This window comes from Acinonyx jubatus, chromosome C2, assembly GCF_027475565.1.
Source record: "Acinonyx jubatus isolate Ajub_Pintada_27869175 chromosome C2, VMU_Ajub_asm_v1.0, whole genome shotgun sequence".
Classification (NCBI taxonomy): domain Eukaryota; kingdom Metazoa; phylum Chordata; class Mammalia; order Carnivora; family Felidae; genus Acinonyx; species Acinonyx jubatus.
In genome coordinates, this window is record NC_069384.1 from 48,212,656 (window position 1) to 48,230,801 (window position 18,146).

The 18,146-nt window shown below is 36.0% G+C and overlaps 1 protein-coding gene and 1 pseudogene across 2 annotated transcripts in view; one reads left to right on the forward strand and one right to left on the reverse strand.

Annotated features, from left to right (window-relative positions):
• Positions 1–18,146, reverse strand: part of IMPG2 (interphotoreceptor matrix proteoglycan 2) — an 87,685-nt gene that overhangs the window by 17,019 nt on the left and 52,520 nt on the right. For both annotated transcript variants that reach the window (XM_015084876.3, XM_053220775.1), the window contains 2 exons: positions 3,019–3,322; positions 760–2,036 (listed from right to left, as the gene is read on the reverse strand). In XM_015084876.3, the coding sequence (XP_014940362.3) occupies positions 760–2,036; positions 3,019–3,322 (1,581 nt within the window). The remainder of the gene's footprint in view (positions 1–759; positions 2,037–3,018; positions 3,323–18,146) is intronic.
• Positions 11,044–12,360, forward strand: LOC106986693 (60S ribosomal protein L6-like; annotated as a pseudogene).

Sequence of the window (18,146 nt, forward strand, 5' to 3'; positions counted from 1 at the left end):
CAAAAAACAAGAATGAGCCCCTCCCCCACTTTTTGACATTATATTCTATTTCAATTCTATATTCAGTATTTCAATTATTTAAACTGTTCATCAATAAAAGTATAAATTGCCAATCACTTGAGAGTCAAGAGATTTTCACAGCAATATTTAAGAATCCATGAAACTCACAGACAGTTTTAGATAACAGAGAGTTTATTCTCTCCGTTTCACTAAAGAATCACAACAGTCAAGGCGTGACTGAGTGGCTTTGGCTCAGGTCATGATCTTGCAGTTCTCAAGTTCAAGCCCCATATCAGGCTCTCTGCTGTCTGCACAGAGACTGCTTCAGATCCTCTGTTCCCTTCTTTCTTTCTGCCTCTGCCCTGCTTGTGCTTACTACCCCCCCCCCAAAAAATAAAAATAACACATTTAACAAAAACCAAGGTTCACAACAGTCAAGGTATTATTAGTACCTACAGAAAACTGGTCTCATAATAAAATGTGAAAAGAAATTATAAACTTGTTTCAGTTCCATGATTCATGGAATACAATCTTCAGTATCTAAGTTATCATATCATCTTCAGGCTATATTTGTGTTTCCCATTTCTTGTATCTATCTGTTGTATTGTTTTTCTACCAACCGTAGACTATGATGCTATTTACAAATCAATGTGCACAACAGACCAGACTTTCACTGGCTCAGATTTTATGTTTGGGAGAAAGAGGGTTAGTACATACACCATTATTCACTAATACCCATGTTGCATTTCTTGTGCTTACCAGTTCCAAAAATCTTTGCTCCAGTGCTCTATACTCCAAAGAGTTTTTATTAAATAGGTCTTCCGAAAACATCATGTTTGTCACTCGGAGGCTGAAGAAAACCACCAAAGCTCCTGCAGTCTGGGTATGACTCAAGTTACCTCCTTCTGTGGGTTGCACCACAATAGCCCTCTCTGTGGACTGAACATTTGTAGACATTTCCACATAACTACCAACCTTGCCATTTTCCTCAGGGATTACCTCAGGCTGATAGTAATCTGTGCCTATCCGGTCCAGTTCTAATGAAATATCCTGTACACCCATAATTACTTCATCCTCTAGCAGGGTGGAGCTTGTGGTTGGAGACAATTTGGTAGACTGTGTCATGGAAGATTTAAGCCAGAGCTTGTCAGTACTCTGCAGTGTAGTTGCCAATATGTCTCTGGACAATTTCCCCAGGGAAGAAGTTCTTGCCCAAACTACATCTGATTCTGGCAATATGGTCCCCAAAGGTTGCATATCTGGCTTCATTATTGAAAACTTGCTGTCAAACCATTTACGCTCGGATGACTCTATAGTTTGTTCCATATCCTTCTTTAGAAATGGTAGCTCTGGTTTACCAGTAGAAGCAGAGATTGCTGTCAATAGAAGAGGTGCTTTGGTAACTGAGTAATCATCAATGTCAGGTGCCTCTGATATTTGCTTGGAGAGAATTAGAGATGCAGATTCAGTTGTGGTCTCTGCAAAGATGGGCACAGTAGGTCCACCAATGAGCTCTTCCTCTGCAAAGTGTGTGGATCTATCATAATATCCATATTTTAAATGCTCAGTACTTTGCCCTGTGGAATCTTTGTCATCTATACCTAATTTCTCATATATACCTTCAGTTGGCATAAGTGATTCCTGATCTTCAAGCCATGACTTGGACAGTGGTTCAGAACTCTTCTCTAATGAAGTCTCACTCCATGGCCAAGTAATCAGATCCACCTTTTGCCCAGATCCTGAACCTAAACCACTCTCAAATATAAACTCTTTTTCTATGGATGTGTCTGGCATCAAAGTGCTCACTTCTAATTGGCCTTTGACTTTGGAGGCCAAAGAGTCCAAGCCAAAAGGTATCATTGTTTCTTTAGCAAGATCCAAAGTGACAGAGGAGGCCAGATATGGTAAGGATGTCAAAGACACTTCAGAGTCTTCCACAGATGATATCGTTTCCTTTGGCACTGGATGAGTGAATGGACTTGAAGGCAATGAATGAACAGAAAGAATATCTTCTGGCCCTTCAACTTTGATTAATCCTAAAAATAAAGTTTTCCATTAATTAATCTACAGAATTGCCAAAATGTATTCCTAGTTCTCCTAATAAAGCAAGCTATTTGTTTTCTCATTAAGTTAGGATGTACAGTGCTGATTTTTACTTTGATATATAAGCAAGCAAGAGGATCTCATGATTTTGTGATGTGGTACAATCACTCATGAATATACCCCCTTCCCTGAGGATAACAAGATCTCAGCTATTGAAATAATTCATCTTTAAAGATTTTAGTTTTTTACTCCATGAAAATAAAGAACCATATTGACAACAAAGACTGAATCTAGTGGAAACTAGACAGAAAATCCAGGAAATTTTGTCTTTGAATTCTGATTTCCTTATTATGTTTATTGCCCATCATCCTCCAGATTTACCCAATGTTTAAAATCCTGGACTCATTATTTATCTCTTTAACTTCCTCTTTCACAAATATAGTCCATCCATAAGTCATATTGATTTTTCCTTTCTGCCACAACTAAATCATCTACTTGATTTTCATTTCCTAATCTCTGTATAGCTACCCTGGTTTACGTTCTCCCTTAGCTTGCATTCTCCCTAATGCAAGCTAAATTCTCTATATTGGGCCCCCACAATTAATACTACTAAAAGATACTAGAATAATTTTCTTTGATGTTGTTTATCACTATAACATTTAACATCCAAGTTAATAAAGTAGTTCTTTAATAGTAATTTAATTCAATTATGTATTCTTTAATAGGATGTTCAAAACATCTATTAACTGATCCCCCACCCCACCAAGTTCATTTCTTGTTATTTACCTATTTGGAATCTCCATTCCAACCAATTAAATCTGATTGTTTCCTCTCTCACACAGCTTTTCCAAGATATTTCCTCCTAATAGATGTTACCATGCTTCACTATTAGCCTTAGTGGCATTCTTTCTTCAAAACCTTTGTCATCTGATATAATAAAGTCAAAAAGTATGAAAAGTGATTAGAATCACTTACCATCTTCTAATATGTGAGATCCAGAAGTTCCTTCCTTAGAAACCACAGGCAAGCCAGTCTGAAGCACTGCTGGGGTGACAGAATGAAGAGTCAAGCTGCTAACCTCTAAAACCTCTGGGGAAGAACTGAGGCCCACCTTCGCGGGAAAGGCTAATTCGGGTGTAGACACTAAATCACCCAAAGGGCTTTCTGACCAGAGTTCCCTGCCATTGGTTGAGGGAGGACCAGAGCTGAAATCAAGTGGTGAAATACTGCTGGTGGTGGATTCATCTGCTGAGGGCCATTCAGCTTGAAGGGTATTATCCTGGGGGGAAAAAAAGGCTAAATCATATCATTGATAAAAGAAACACACAAAAATGATTTCAAATATCACCTATGTGTAACATTCCCAGATTTTCTAGGGACACATAGACAATGTAATATTGGTGGGGAGGGGGTGGGGACATGGGTTCTCCAATCAAACAGATCTCTAATCAAACCCCTATTCAACCACACACTATTTGAAAACTCTAGGGAAAAACCTCGTACCTCTTGAAACTCATCATAAATTGGGGAGAGATGAGATACCATATTTAAAAGATTCCAAAGTGAATTTGTGAGAAAAAATATTTCTCTTACTTTAGATGGTCCCTTACTCTGTCTTATTAGCTTAAATACTCTATATACAAAATTACTATTCTCTGTAATTTGATGTCAAAAACCTAAGCACATTGCCTACAGCAGTAAAGAACAATTAGAAATATTATTCATTCTGAAATGTATTTAACTACTTAAGGTTTTTTGTTTTGATATGAAATGTCACCACATCAAAATGTGGTCTTGCTACCTTGAAAGAATATCAACATCTACGAAATGGCACCTCACTTAAAAAATACAATTTTCTCTTTCTAATGACTTTTTACTAGTGTAGTAATATAGTATTAATAACTTCTGGGATAGAAAAGTAGACAGAAACACAATCCTTGAACATGCTAATTATTTAATCATATAAAGATAAGTCTATGCAGAAAAGTTTAGATGTGATGCTAATGGGTAAAATGACCATAGCATTTCGTGGGAGTTTATGTAATTCAATCTATGCTTACTTCTAAAAAACAAAAAATAAGAAGTGCTATATATATAGAAGAAATTCATGAAATATTTCCTGGGCAAAAACTGAAAAAGGAAAATAGAAAAGAACAATCATTCTCTACCCTAAATAACATTAAAATCACATGAAACCGTTTTAAAAACACCAGGGCACCTGGGTGACTCAGTTTGTTAAATGTCTGACTTGATTTCAACTCAGGTTATGATCTCACAGTTCCTGAGATTAATCCCACATGGGGCTCTGGGCTAACAGTGCAGAGCCTGCTTGGGTTCTCTCTCTCTCTCTCTCTCTCTCTCTCTCTCTCTCTCTCTCTCTCTCTTTCTTCTTCTTCTTCTTCTTCTTCTTCTTCTTCTTCTTCTTCTTCTTCTTCTTCTTCTTCTTCTTCTCCCTCCCTCCCTCCCTCCCTCCCTCTCTCACTCTCTCTCTCTCAATTAAAAAACAAAAAACAAAAAAATGCACCAATGTCCAGGCCTCACACCCTAGAGATACCAACTTAATTGGTTGAGGATAGGACCTAGACATGGTACTTTTAAGAGCTCCCCAGTAGAAGATACAGGCTGACCATATTCTGGCTACAGTATTACAGGCTGAATTTCTAAAATACTTCTTTCATTGTTGAATTGTTATATTTCTCGTGAGATAGATCCCTTAAGAAACCTCCTGGTGTTGGGTTCAAGATGTCAGCATCAGAAGATACTGAACATACCTTCACCTATATACACAACAAATATATAGCTACCTATGGAAAATTTTCCTCTGAAAAAGTCCTGAAAACTAGGTGGACAGCATCTCCACAATAAAAGATAAAAGGGCCACACTGAGTTGGATAGGAGAGGCAGAGATATGCTTTCACCAAAACCCACCCAAAGACTTGCAATCCACAATCAGAATGAAATCTCACCAACATGGAACTTTTCCCTGAGGAGCAAGGAGTTTGTGCTCCATATCAGACACCTCAACCCTTCAGTCCTGCACCCCTGAGACCAGCCCTCCAAACATAAAACCAACAGGGACCATGTCCAGAACTATAGGGAATGGAGAACCTGCCCTTAAAGGACTCACTCACAGACTTACTTGCCCCAGAACCCAGAGCAAAAGCAGCAATATCTGTTTGCTTGTTTGTTTGTTTGTTTGTTTCAAAGAGAGTTTTTCATTTCTTTTTAACTGAAGTAGAGTTGATACACAATGTTATATCCGTTTTAGGTGTACAACATAGTGATTCTACAACTCTATACATTATGCTATGTTCACCACAAGTATAGCTACCATCTATCACCACAGAATGCTATTATAATATCATTGACTATAATCCCTATGCTGTACCTTTCATCCCCATGACTCATTCACTCCATAACTGGAAACCTGTACCTCCTACTCCCCTTCTCTCTGATAACCACCCATAACCCCACCACCCTCTCCTCTGATAATCATCAGCTTGTTCTCTGTGTTTATGGATCTATTTCTGCTTTTTTTGCTTATTTGTTCATTTGCATGTGTATGTGTATGTGTTTGTTTTGTTTTTTTTAGATTCCACATAAAGTGAAATTATATGGTTATTTGCCTTTCTCTGTCTGACTTACTTCACTTAGCATACTACCCACTAGGTCCATCCATGTTGTTGACAATGGCGAGATCTCATTCTTTTTATGGCAGAATAATATTCCATTGCATGCATATATATATATATATATATATGTATGCACACACACCACATCTTCTTTATTCATCTATCAATGGCCTACTTAGGTTGCTTCCATATCTTAAACATAGGAGCACATGTATCTTTTTTAATTAGTGTTTTCATTTTCTTTGAGTAAATAACCAGTAGTGGAATTACTAGATCTTATGGTGTTAAAAGAAGTTTGAAAAGCACCTAAACCATATGTAAAGGAGACACACTAATCTTAAAGTAACTGCCAAAAAGAATGGACCTGTTAGAGCTTTCTCTAAGGACAGAAGCACTGTAGGTGCCATTTTTGCAATCTTACTCTACCTTACTAACGCCAGTGCTGGTGAGTGCCATTTTGGCAACCTCCCTCCACACTGCCAGCACATGTGGGGCTCCCATCCCATACCACAGGAACATCACAGCCAGGCAGGCAAACACCACCCCACACCCCGTGCCACAGCTGAGCCATAGCCAGCCAGGCAAGTGCTACATCTTCCCCCATGCCCCCAATACAGCCACTGAGGAGAGCACCATGACCCGACCCCTGCCAAAAATATGTCACCGACAGCCTGGGAAAGAACCCTACCCACCCACTCCCCACACTACAGCCCAGCACATACACACAGAGGGGATATCCATGGAGCACCTGGCTCTGGTGGCCAGAGGGGACTGTGCTTCTGGCCCCCATGGATAAAATCACTACTTAAGACCACTCCTACAAGACTCAGGGAGGTAGCTGTTTCATCTAATACATAGAAAACAAACACAAAGAATCAGACAAAATGAGGGGACAGAGGAATATGTTCCAAGTGAAAGAACAAGAGAAAACATCAGAAAAAGACCTTAATGAAATAGGGATAAGTAATCTACTTAATAAAGAACTCAAAATAATGTTCATAAAGGTGCTTACCAAACTTGGAAGTATAAGGGATGTGCACAGCAAGCACTTCAACAAAGAGAAAATATAAGAAAGTACCAAACATAAATCACAGAACTGAAGGATACAATAACTGCACTAAAAAGTACATTAGAGGGTTTCAACAGCAGACTGGAAGAAGCAGAAAAACACAGATCAACAAGCTAGAAAACAAAGCAATGAAACTCACCCAGACAGAGCAGCAGAAAGAAAAAATAATTTTAACAAGTGACAACGCCTTAAGGGGCTTATGGGACAACATCAAATGGAATAATATACACATTATAGAGGTCTCAGAAAGAGAAGAGAGAGAAAAAGAGGCAGAAAACTTATCTAAATAAATAATGGCTGAAAAATTCCCTAATCTGGCAAGGAAACAGACATCCAAGTCCAGGAAGCACAGAGAGTTCCAAAAAAGATGAATCCAAAGCAATCTATACCAAGACACACTATAATTAAAATGTCAAAAGGTAAAGACAAAAGAGATACTCCCTAAATGCAGCACAAGGAAAAAAAAAAAAACTTATGTGCAAGGGAAATCCCATAAGGCTGTCAGCAGATTTTTCAGCAGCAACACTGCAAGCCAGAAAGTAGTGGCATGAAATTTTCAAAGTACTGAAAGGAAAGAATACCCAACTACAGTGAGATTATCATTCAGAAATAGGTAAAGAGAGAGTTTTTCAGATAAGCAAAAGCTAAGGCAGTTCATCACCACTAAACAGGCCTTACAAGAAATATTAAACAGACTTCTTTCAGTTGAAAAGCAATGGAACTGATTAATGACAAGAAAACATGCAAAAGTAAAAGTCTCATAGGAAAAGTTAAACATATTATAAAAGTAATGGGTTAATCAATTATAAAGCTAGCATAAAGGTCAAAAGACAAATGTAGTAAAATTAACTAAAACTGCAATAATCAGTTAAGGGACATATGACATAAAAAGATGTAAAATATGACATCAAAAACATAAAACAGGGGCACCTGGGTGGCTCAGTTGGTTAAGCATCTGACTCTCGATTTCAGCTCAGGTCATAATCTCATGGTTGTGAGATCAAGCCTGAGTCAGGCTCAGATTCTCTCTCTCCCTTTCTCTTTTCCTTCCCTAGTCAGGTTTGCTCTTATTCAAAATAAATAAATAAACATTAAAAAAAAAACATGGGGGGAGGTTAAAAATGTAGAGTGTTGAAATGTATTCAAATTTACGTTGCTATCAAATTAAAATGGACTGTTATATATATAAGATATGTGAATCTCACGGTAATCACAAAGCAAAAACTTGTAGTAAATACACAAAAGAAAATTAGAAAGGAATCTAAATGCAATAGTAAGGAAGGTTATCAAACCACAAATGAAGAGAGAAAAAGAAGAAAGGGACAGAATAAACTACAAAAAAAGGCAGAAAACAAGTTAACAAAGTAGCAATAAGTAGATACCTATCAATAATTACATACAAATGGACTAGATCTTCTAATCAAAAGACAAAGAGTGGCTGAATGGATTAATACACATGGCTCATCTATATGCTGCCTACAAAAGATTCATTTCAGAAGTAAGGACATGCAACGGCTGAAACTGAAGGGATAGAAAAAGATATCCCATGCAAATGAAAACAAAAAGAAAGCTGGTACAGGTATACTCATCACTCATAATGATAAAGGGGTCAATCCAACCAGGATTATTATAAATGTTATTTATAACATTTATAAATACATATGCACCGAACATAGGAGGACCAAAATACATAAAGCAAATATTAACATGCCTAAAGGGAAAAATTGACAGAAATACAAAAATAGGTAGAGACTTTAATACCTCACTTACCAATGGATAGATCATCCAGACATAAAATCAACAGTGAAACACTGGATTTAAATGACACATTACACCATATAGACTTAAAATATATACCTATGGAATATTCCATCCAAAAGCAGCAGAATACACATTCTTCTCATGCACCTGGAATGTTTTCCAGGACAGATCACATGTTGGGCCATGAAACAACTCAGTAAATTCAAGAAGATTGAAATCATATAAAACATCTTTTCTGACCACAATGGTGTGAAAATAGATATCAATTACAGAAAGAAAATGGTAAAAAACAAAGAGATTAAACAACATGCTTCTGAATAGCCAAAGGATCATCAAAGAAATAAAATAAATAAAAGGAGAAATGAAAAAATACCTACAGACAAATGAAAACAAAAATACATTACACAAAAATCTCTGGGGTGCAGCAAAAGTGGTTGTAAGAGACAAGTTCATAGCAAGAGATCTACCTCACAAAGCAAGAAAAACCTCAAATAAACAAATTTCCTTTATACCTAAAGGAAACAGAAAAAGAAAAACAACAACAAAAGTCAGTAGAAGGAAGGAAATAAAAATCAGAGTGGAAATTAATGAAATGAAGACTAAAAAGACAAAAAAAAAGATCAGTGAAACAACAACCGTTTCTTCAAAAAGATAAACAAAAGTGAAAAACCTTTAGCTAGATTCACCAAGGAAAAAAATAGAGAACTCAAATACATAAAACCAGAAATAAAAGAGAAGTTACAAATGATACCACAGAAATATGAAGGATCCTAAGAAACTACTATGGACAGTTGTATGCCAAAAATTAGACAACCTACAAGATATGGAGACATTCTAACAACATAGAATCTACCAAGATTAAATCGAGAAGAAACAGAATATGAATAAACCAATTACTAGTTAGGAGATTGAATAAAAAACTTCCCAACAAAAATCCAGGACCAGATTGTCTCACTGATAAATTCTACTAAACATGCAAAACAAAAAAAGATTTGATACCTATCCTTTTCAAGTTCTTCCAAAAATCTGAAAAGGAAGGAATGCTTCCACACTCATTTAATGAGATTAGCATTACCATGATACCAAAACCAGACAAGGTCACTACAAAAAAAGAAAATCACAGGTCAATATTCCTAATGAATATAGATGCAAAAATCTTCAAAAAATATTAGCAAACCAAATTCAACAATACATTAAAAAGATCATATACCATAATCAAGTAGGCTTTATTACAGAGATGCAAGAATGGTTCAACATCTGTAAATCAATCAATGTGATACAACACATTAACAAAATGAAAGATAAAAATTATGTGATCATCTCAATAGATGCAGGAAAAGCTTTTGACAAAATTCAGCATTCATTTATGATAAAAAATTTCAACAAAATGGGTATAGATGGCACACACCTCAACATAATAAAAGCCATATATTAAAACCCCATAGCTAATGTCATACTCAACAATGAATAGCTTAAAGCACTTCCTATAAGATCAGGAACAAGACAAGGATGCCCACTCTTGCCACTTTTATTCAACATTGCATTGAAAATACAACTTGGCAAGAAAAAGAAATAAAGGACAACCAAAACAGAAATTAAAAAAGTAAATTGTCACCATTTGCAGATGGACATGATACTACATATAAAAACCCCAAAAGAATCCACACAAAAAAATGTTAGAGCTAATAAATGAGCTCAGTAAAGTTGCAGGATACAAAATTAATATACAAAAATCTGTTGCATTTTTATACACTAATAAACTATCAGAAAAAATCATGAAAATAATCTTAAAATAAAGAAAATAATCATTTACAATTGTACCAAAAGAATAACATACCCAGGAATAAATTTACTGAAGGAGGTGAAAGACCTGTACACTGAAAACTATAAGACATTGATGAAGAGACTAAAGACACAATAAATGGGAAGACATTCCATGCTCCTAGATTGGAAGAATTAATATTAAAGTGTCCAAATGACCCAAAGTAATCTACACAGATTGAATGTAATCCATGTCAAAATTTCAATGGTATTTTTCACAAAACTAGAAAAACCAATTCTAAAATTTGTACGGAACCACAAAAGACCCCCAAATAGGCAAAGTAATCTTGAGAAAGAACAAAGTCAGAGGTATCACACTCTCTGAGTTCACTATACTACGAAGCTATAACAATCAAAACAGTATAGTATTGGCAAAAACAGACACATACATCAATGGAAAAGAAGAGAGAGCCCAGAAATAAACTCATGCACATATGGTCAATGATTTATGACACAGGAAGCAAGAATATACAATGAGGAAAGTACTGTTTCTTCGATAAATGGTGCTGGGAAAATGGGACAGACACACACACACACACACACACACACACACACACACAAAATGAAACTGGACCACTAATACCGTATATAGAAATTAACTCAAAATGATTAAAGACTTAAATGTAAGACCTGAAACCATAAAAGTCCTAGAAGAAAACATAGGCAGTAAGCTCCTTGACATTGATCTTAGCAATAAGTTTTGGATCTGGCTCCAAAGGCAGGGGCAACAAAAATAAATAAATGAGATTATATCAAACTGAAAAGCTTCCGTACAGTGAATAAACCATCAACAAAATGAAAAGGCAATCTACTGAATGGGAAAAGATGTTTGCAAATCATATATTCAATAATGGGTTAATATCCAAAATATATAAAGTCCTCATACAATTCAGTAACAAAATTTACAATTTGATTTTAAAAATGGACAGAGATCACTCTTTCCCATCTTGCAAGATGGCAGGTGAAAAAGCTGAGAAGCCAGATACTAAGTAGAAGAAACGTGAAGCCAAGAAGGCTGATGCTGGTGGCAGGTTAAGAAGGGTAATCTCAATGCTAAAACTCCAAAGAAGGGGAAGCCCCTCTGAAGGTGAAACCCTGTCCTCATCAGAGCAAGTGGCAGATATTCCTGATTAGTTATGTACTCCAGAAAGGCCATGTATAAGAGGAAGTATTTAGCAGCTAAATCCAGGTTGAAAAGAAAAAGAAGGAGAAGTTTCTTGCTATTGTCACAAAACCAGTTGGTGGTGACAAGAATTGTGGTACCTGAGTGGTTAAACTTCACAAAATGCCTAGGGATTACCCTACTGAAGATATGCCTCAAAAGCTATTGAGCCACAGCAAAAACAAAACAAAACAAAACAAAACAAAACCTTTCAGTCAGCATGTGAGAAAACTATGAGCTACCATCACTCCTGGGACTATTTGTTCATCCTTACTGGGTACCACAGAGGCAAGAGGGTGATTTTCCAGAAGCAACTGAGCAGTGGCTTAGTACTTGTGACTGGACTTCTGGCCCTCAATCAAGGTCCTCTGTGTAGAACACATCAGAAATTTGTCATTGCCACCTCCACAAAAATTCATATCAGCAGTGTGCAAATCCTAAAACATCTCACTGATGCTTACTTCAAGAAAAAAAAAAGGTGTGTAAACCCAGACACCAGGAAGGTGAGATCTTAAACATGGAGAAAGAGAAGTATGAGATGACAGAACAACACAAGGTTGATCAGAAAGCTGTAGACTCACAAATTCTGCCAAAAATCAAAGCTGTTCCTCAGCTTCAGGGCTACCTCTGCTCTGTGTTTTCTCTCACAAACAGAGTTTGTCCTCACAAATTGGTGTTTTAAGCTTCTTACAAAGAACCTAATTAAATAACTGATCCATTTTTCTAATGGACAGAGATCTAAATAGACATTTTTTCAAAGAAGACAGACAAATGGCCAACAAACACATGAAAACATGCTCAATATTACTATCAAGGAACTGCAAATCAAAACCACAATGAGATATCACCTCACACCTGTTAAGAATGGCTAAAATCAAAAGGACAAAAAACAACTAGTGTTTGCGAGGATGTAGAGAAAAGGGAACATGTGCATATTGGTGGGAATGTAAACTGGTACAGCCATCATGGAAAATAGTATAGAGTTTCCTCAAGAAATTAAAACTAGACCTACCACATGATCTAGCATTCTACTTCTGGGTATCTAACCAAAGAAAACAAAAACACTAACTCAAAAAGATATATGCACCCCTAATTTACTTCAGCATTATTTACAAAAGCCAAGATATAGAAACAACCTACAAGCCAAGATATGTCCATCAATCAATGAACGGATAAAGATGTGGTGTGTATATACAATGGAATACTACTCAGTCATAAAAAAGAATGAGGTCTTGCCATTTGTGACAACATGGATGGACCTTGAGGCTATCATGCTAAGTGAAATGAGTCAGACAGAGAAAGACAAATACTGCATGATTTCACTTATAAATAGAATCTAAAACACAAAATAGCAAACAACCAAAACCCAGACTCATAGATACAGAAAATAGAACAGTGATTGCCATGGGAAAGGGGGTTGGAGGAGGAAGACAAAATGGGTAAAGGGCATCAAGAAGTACAAACTTCTAGTTATAAAATAAATAAGTTATGGGGATGTAAAGTACAGCAAGGGGAATATAGTCAATAATATTGTATTAATTTTATATGATGACAGATAGTAACTAGAACTACTGTGGTAATAAAATCACAACGCATACAAACGTCTAATCACTATACTGTACACATGAAACTAATATAAAATTTCATGTCAATTATACTTCAATTTAAAAAATTCCCATACACATAAACCCATCTAAAGACTAGAATTCATGGAATAGCTATGAATAAAATGAAGCCCATGAAAAATAAAAAAATAAAAAACTATAAGAAAAATCGGCCCCCCTTCCTCCAGAGATTCCTAAACAGTGGTGGTGAATATTCACTGACATACACTGTCAAGCCTAATACGCTTTTTAAACAAAAGCATACATTAATGTGGTTAATTATAGCTCAGTCTATTACCATGAAATAAAACAGAACTTACTGGCCTAAGGAGGGATTCAACCCAATGTTATGACCTAATTAGTCTTTTATGTTCTGCCTACACTTCCTCTTGTCCATCCATCAAAGGTCTATGTGAGAAGCTTTAGGATAACACATTCTTCCAATCACAAGGGAGGGAACATGATGCAAGAAATCACTGGGCACATCCCGACTTATCCCTTCTCCTAGTGACAAATGCACCAAATAGATAATAACAGAAGGTCATTGGGTATATGTACATATCCCCTCAGTTTCACCTACTATTTCTAAACTAACTATTCTTAACTATTTCTGCCAAGTAAACTTATTTTCTTTTGTGGAACTCAGTGAAACAATCACTTCCTGTCTGTCCGTGCTGTTTTAATCAGGTCCTATTTTAAGTGGGCCATCATGCTGCTTATTCTTTATTGCCACCACCCCAGATTCTTCTCTTCCCTGCTTTCTTCCCTGGGAAGCTGACTCCTGATAACTTTATCATCCCTGCTTTTTTACCAACTCTCTTCTGTTTGAGTTTGTTCAATGGGATGCACAAGCAGACAATCAAAGGATAAGAAAAGTGAGAGGTTTGGCTAATTCTTCCCTGCTCCCTCCAATAATGTGTCTCTTACAATAGCTGTATCCCTCTACAATTACAGCTTAAGCTATCACTGGGATCTGGTAACAGTTTTTCTCCCCTTGGCCTAAATCCAATAGATGGTAATGGCTTCTAACTACTAGTCTCTGCATACCTCAACATTCCTTTTTTTACTCCCTTAAGCCTATATATAACTCTATCTTGGTGATTCTATTACTACTGAGACCCTTTTTCAAAAATAATAAATAATAATAATAATAAAGAACCATAAAAAAGAGTCATAATAAAGAACAAAACAAATTCTGAACTGAAGAATACAATGAATGAAGTGAAAAATACAATAGCATCAACAGCAGAATGTATCAAACAGAAGAAAGAATCTGTGAAGTAGAAAACAAATCTTTGAAATTATTCAGTCAGAAAAGAAGAAAAAAAAAGAATAGAAAAAAGTGGAAGAAAACCTACGTAACAGAAACAATGAGAAACATAAACAATGAGATACCATCAAAGGAGCAATCTGAATTACTGGAGTCCCAGGAGAACAGAGACAAGGGGCCAGAAAGTTTTCTTAATGAAATAATGGCTGAGAATTTCCCAAATCTGTGGAGATTTTGACCACCCAAATTCATAACCTTCATAGAACCTCCAGCAAATTCAACTTGAAAAGACCTTCTCCAAGACACATTATAATAAAACCATCAAAAATCTAAGACAAAGAGAGACTCTTGAAGCAACAAGAGAAAAAAGCTTCTGACCTACATAGGAGTCCTCATTATGCTATCAGTGGATTTCTCAGCAGAAAATTTAAAGCCAATACAAACTGGGATGGTATATTCAAAGTGCTGACAGAAGTAAACAGCCAACCAAGAATACTTTATCCAACAAAGCTGCCCTTCAGAAGTGAAGGAGAGATAAGGACGTCCCCAGATATACAAAAGTTGAGGGAATTCATTACTACTAAACCTGCTTTACAACAAATGCTGAAACTGAAATAAATGGATGCCAATTAGTAACATGAAAACATATGAAAATATACAACATACTGGTAAAGTAGTATATAATAAAATACTGTAATGTGGGTAATATTGTGTGTTAACCACTGAACTATAGTAAAAAAGTTAAAAGACAAAAGTATTAAAAATAACTATAGCCATAATAATTTGTTAATGAATACAATATAAAAAGAATTAAATTGTAACATCAAAAACCAAAAGTAGAGGGGAGTAAAAGGGTAGAGTTTTTGTATGCCATGAAAGTTAAGTTACTAACATAAAAATAGACTTCTATATCTCTAAGATGTTCTATGTAAGCCTTATGGTCACCATAAAGCAAAAACCTACAGTAGATACACAAAAGAAAAACAAGAGAGAATCACAGCTTACCACTATGGAAAACAATGAATTCACAGAGGAAGACACCAAGACAGAAACAAAGAAAGAAGGGAATTACAAAAGGGCCAGAAAACACTAACAAGGTAGAAATAAGTACTTACTCATCAAGTTACTCTGAATGTAAATGGACTAAATTCCCCATTCAAAGGGCGAAAAGTGGCTAAATGTATAAGAAACAAGACCCAACTCTACTCTGACCACAACAGACTCACTTCAGTTAAATATACATAAAGGCTCAAAGTGAAGGGATAAGAAAAGATATTCCATACAAATAGAAAACCAAAGAAAGCAGGCATAGCTATACTTATATCAGACAAAATAGACTTTAAATCAAAAACTGTAACAAGAGACCAATAAGGTCATTATATAATAATAAAGATGTTAATTCATCAAGAGGATATAACAATTATAGATATAATGGCACCCAACATTGAGGCACTGGTATATATAAAGCAAATATTAACAGATCTGAAGGGAGAGGTATATAACAATATTATAATAGGGGATTTCCTCACTTATTATCAGGGAAATACAAATCAAAAACACAATGAGATACCATCTCACACCTGTCAGAATGGCTAAAATTAACAACACAGGAAACAACAGGTGTTGATGAGGATACAGAGAAAGGGGACCTGTTGGTGGGAATGCAAACTGGTGCAGCCACTCTAGAGAACAGTATGGAGCTTCCTGAAGGAACTAAAAATAGAACTACCCTATGATCCAGCATTGCACCATTAGGTATGTACCCAAAGGATACAAACATGCTGGCTCAAAGGGGCACATGCACCCAATGTTTATAGCAGCATTATCAACAATAGCCAAACTATGGAGAGAGCCCAAATGTCCACCCTAGAATTTATTATGCTAAGGGAAGTAAGTCAATAAGAGAAAGACAAACACCATATGATTTCACTAATATGTGGAATTTAAGAAACAAAACAGATGAACATATGGGTGGCGTGAGAAAAGGACAGAGGGAAACAAACAAGAGACTCTTAATGACAGAGAACAAACTGAGAATTGATGGAGGGAGTTGGGTGGGAGATGGGCTAGATGGGTGATGGGTATTAAGGAGGGCACTTGCTGTGATGAGCACTGGGTGTTGTATGTAAATGATGAATCACTGAATTCTACTCTTAAAACCAATTCTGCACTGTATGTCAACTAAAATATAAATTAAAAAATAATAGGGGACAGCAAAATCCCCATTTTTAATACTGGCTAGATAATCCAGAGGAAAAAAATCAATAAAAAATGATGTACTTGAACTATACTTTAGACCAAATGGACCTAACAAACATATATAGGACCAGATGGTTTCACTGGTAATTCTACCAAACACTTAAAGAAAAATTAATGCCAGCCCTTCTCAAATCCTTCCCAAAAATGAAACAGGAGTGAACACTCCCAAACATATTTTACAAGGCCAGCATTACCCTGATACCAAAACCATACAAAGATACTACAAAAAATATATATCCCTGATGAATATGATGCAAAAATTGCCAACAAAATATTAGCAAACTGAATTCAAGAGCAAATTAGAAGAATCATATACCATCCTATCAAGTGTAGTCTAACCTTGCCTATTAAAGAAACTGAGGTTCATAGAAATGAAATGCCCACAATCACAGAAAATAGAGGAAAGATTCAGAATTACACTCCTGAGTTTCCAGAGTTCTCAGTCCCCATACTTTCCCCACTATTCCAGACTGTTCACTGAGAGATACATACAAATGTCTACCACATTGGTAGGAATATAAACTGGCATAGCTATTATGGACAATAATACAGAGGTTCCTAAAAAATTAAAAATACAACTACTGGGGCGCCTGGGTGGCTCAGACACTTAAGCATCCAACTCGGCTCAGGTCATGATCTTGTGGTTCACAAGTTCGAGCCCCGCATCAGGCTCTGTACTGATAGCTCAGAGCCTGGAGCCTGCTTTGGATTCTGCATCTCCCTCTCTGTCTGCAAACCACCCCCCCACTCACACTCTTTCTTTCTCAAAAATAAATAAACATTTAAAAATTTTTTAAAGTAAAAAAAGTGAAATGGCTTAAGCCCTTTATCCCATACTGAAAAAATTGAGTTTTATCAGACAATTCCTGTGACCAGACACACATTAGGAAAGCAGATCAACCCTCAATGAAAAAGAAATCCCTAAACAATATAGACAATTTCAGTATATACAAATAAAATGCCTTTCCATTCCATAAAAATTAAAAGTAAAATAATACATAACATCTTTGATGAAAGTCAAGTCTCAAGTAGACCACATAAAAAGTGAAAGGAAACAATTTGACTTTTTAAATAAGGATGACCATCTAATCTACTCCAAATAAGCACCCCCTAAAAAATGGCTTGACAATAAAACTTTGTCATACATTGTGAAAGGTATGACATATACATGCCAGTAATAGCACTTCATTTATTTTCATAGGAATAGATGTTCCCATAGTAACAAATTCAACTCAAGAATTCTTCTTTTAGTTCAATGTAGTATATTAACTTATACCGGCCAGTTTCACTTCTGGGTATGCCAAATGAAAAGCTTGCTAGTGCTATAGAAAGCATACTGTGCAACATGTGATTTTCCAAGTCAGGATGCCAAAAGGTGTCAAATACAGTATCCCAACATCCTACCTCTAAAATAATTTCTAAAAATCAAATCTGCAAAAAAAAATATTTTAAATCTCATTTCTACGAAAGAACAAAATCTTGTTAACAGTTGCCCAAAAAAAGAGGGAGGAAAACCAATAACCAC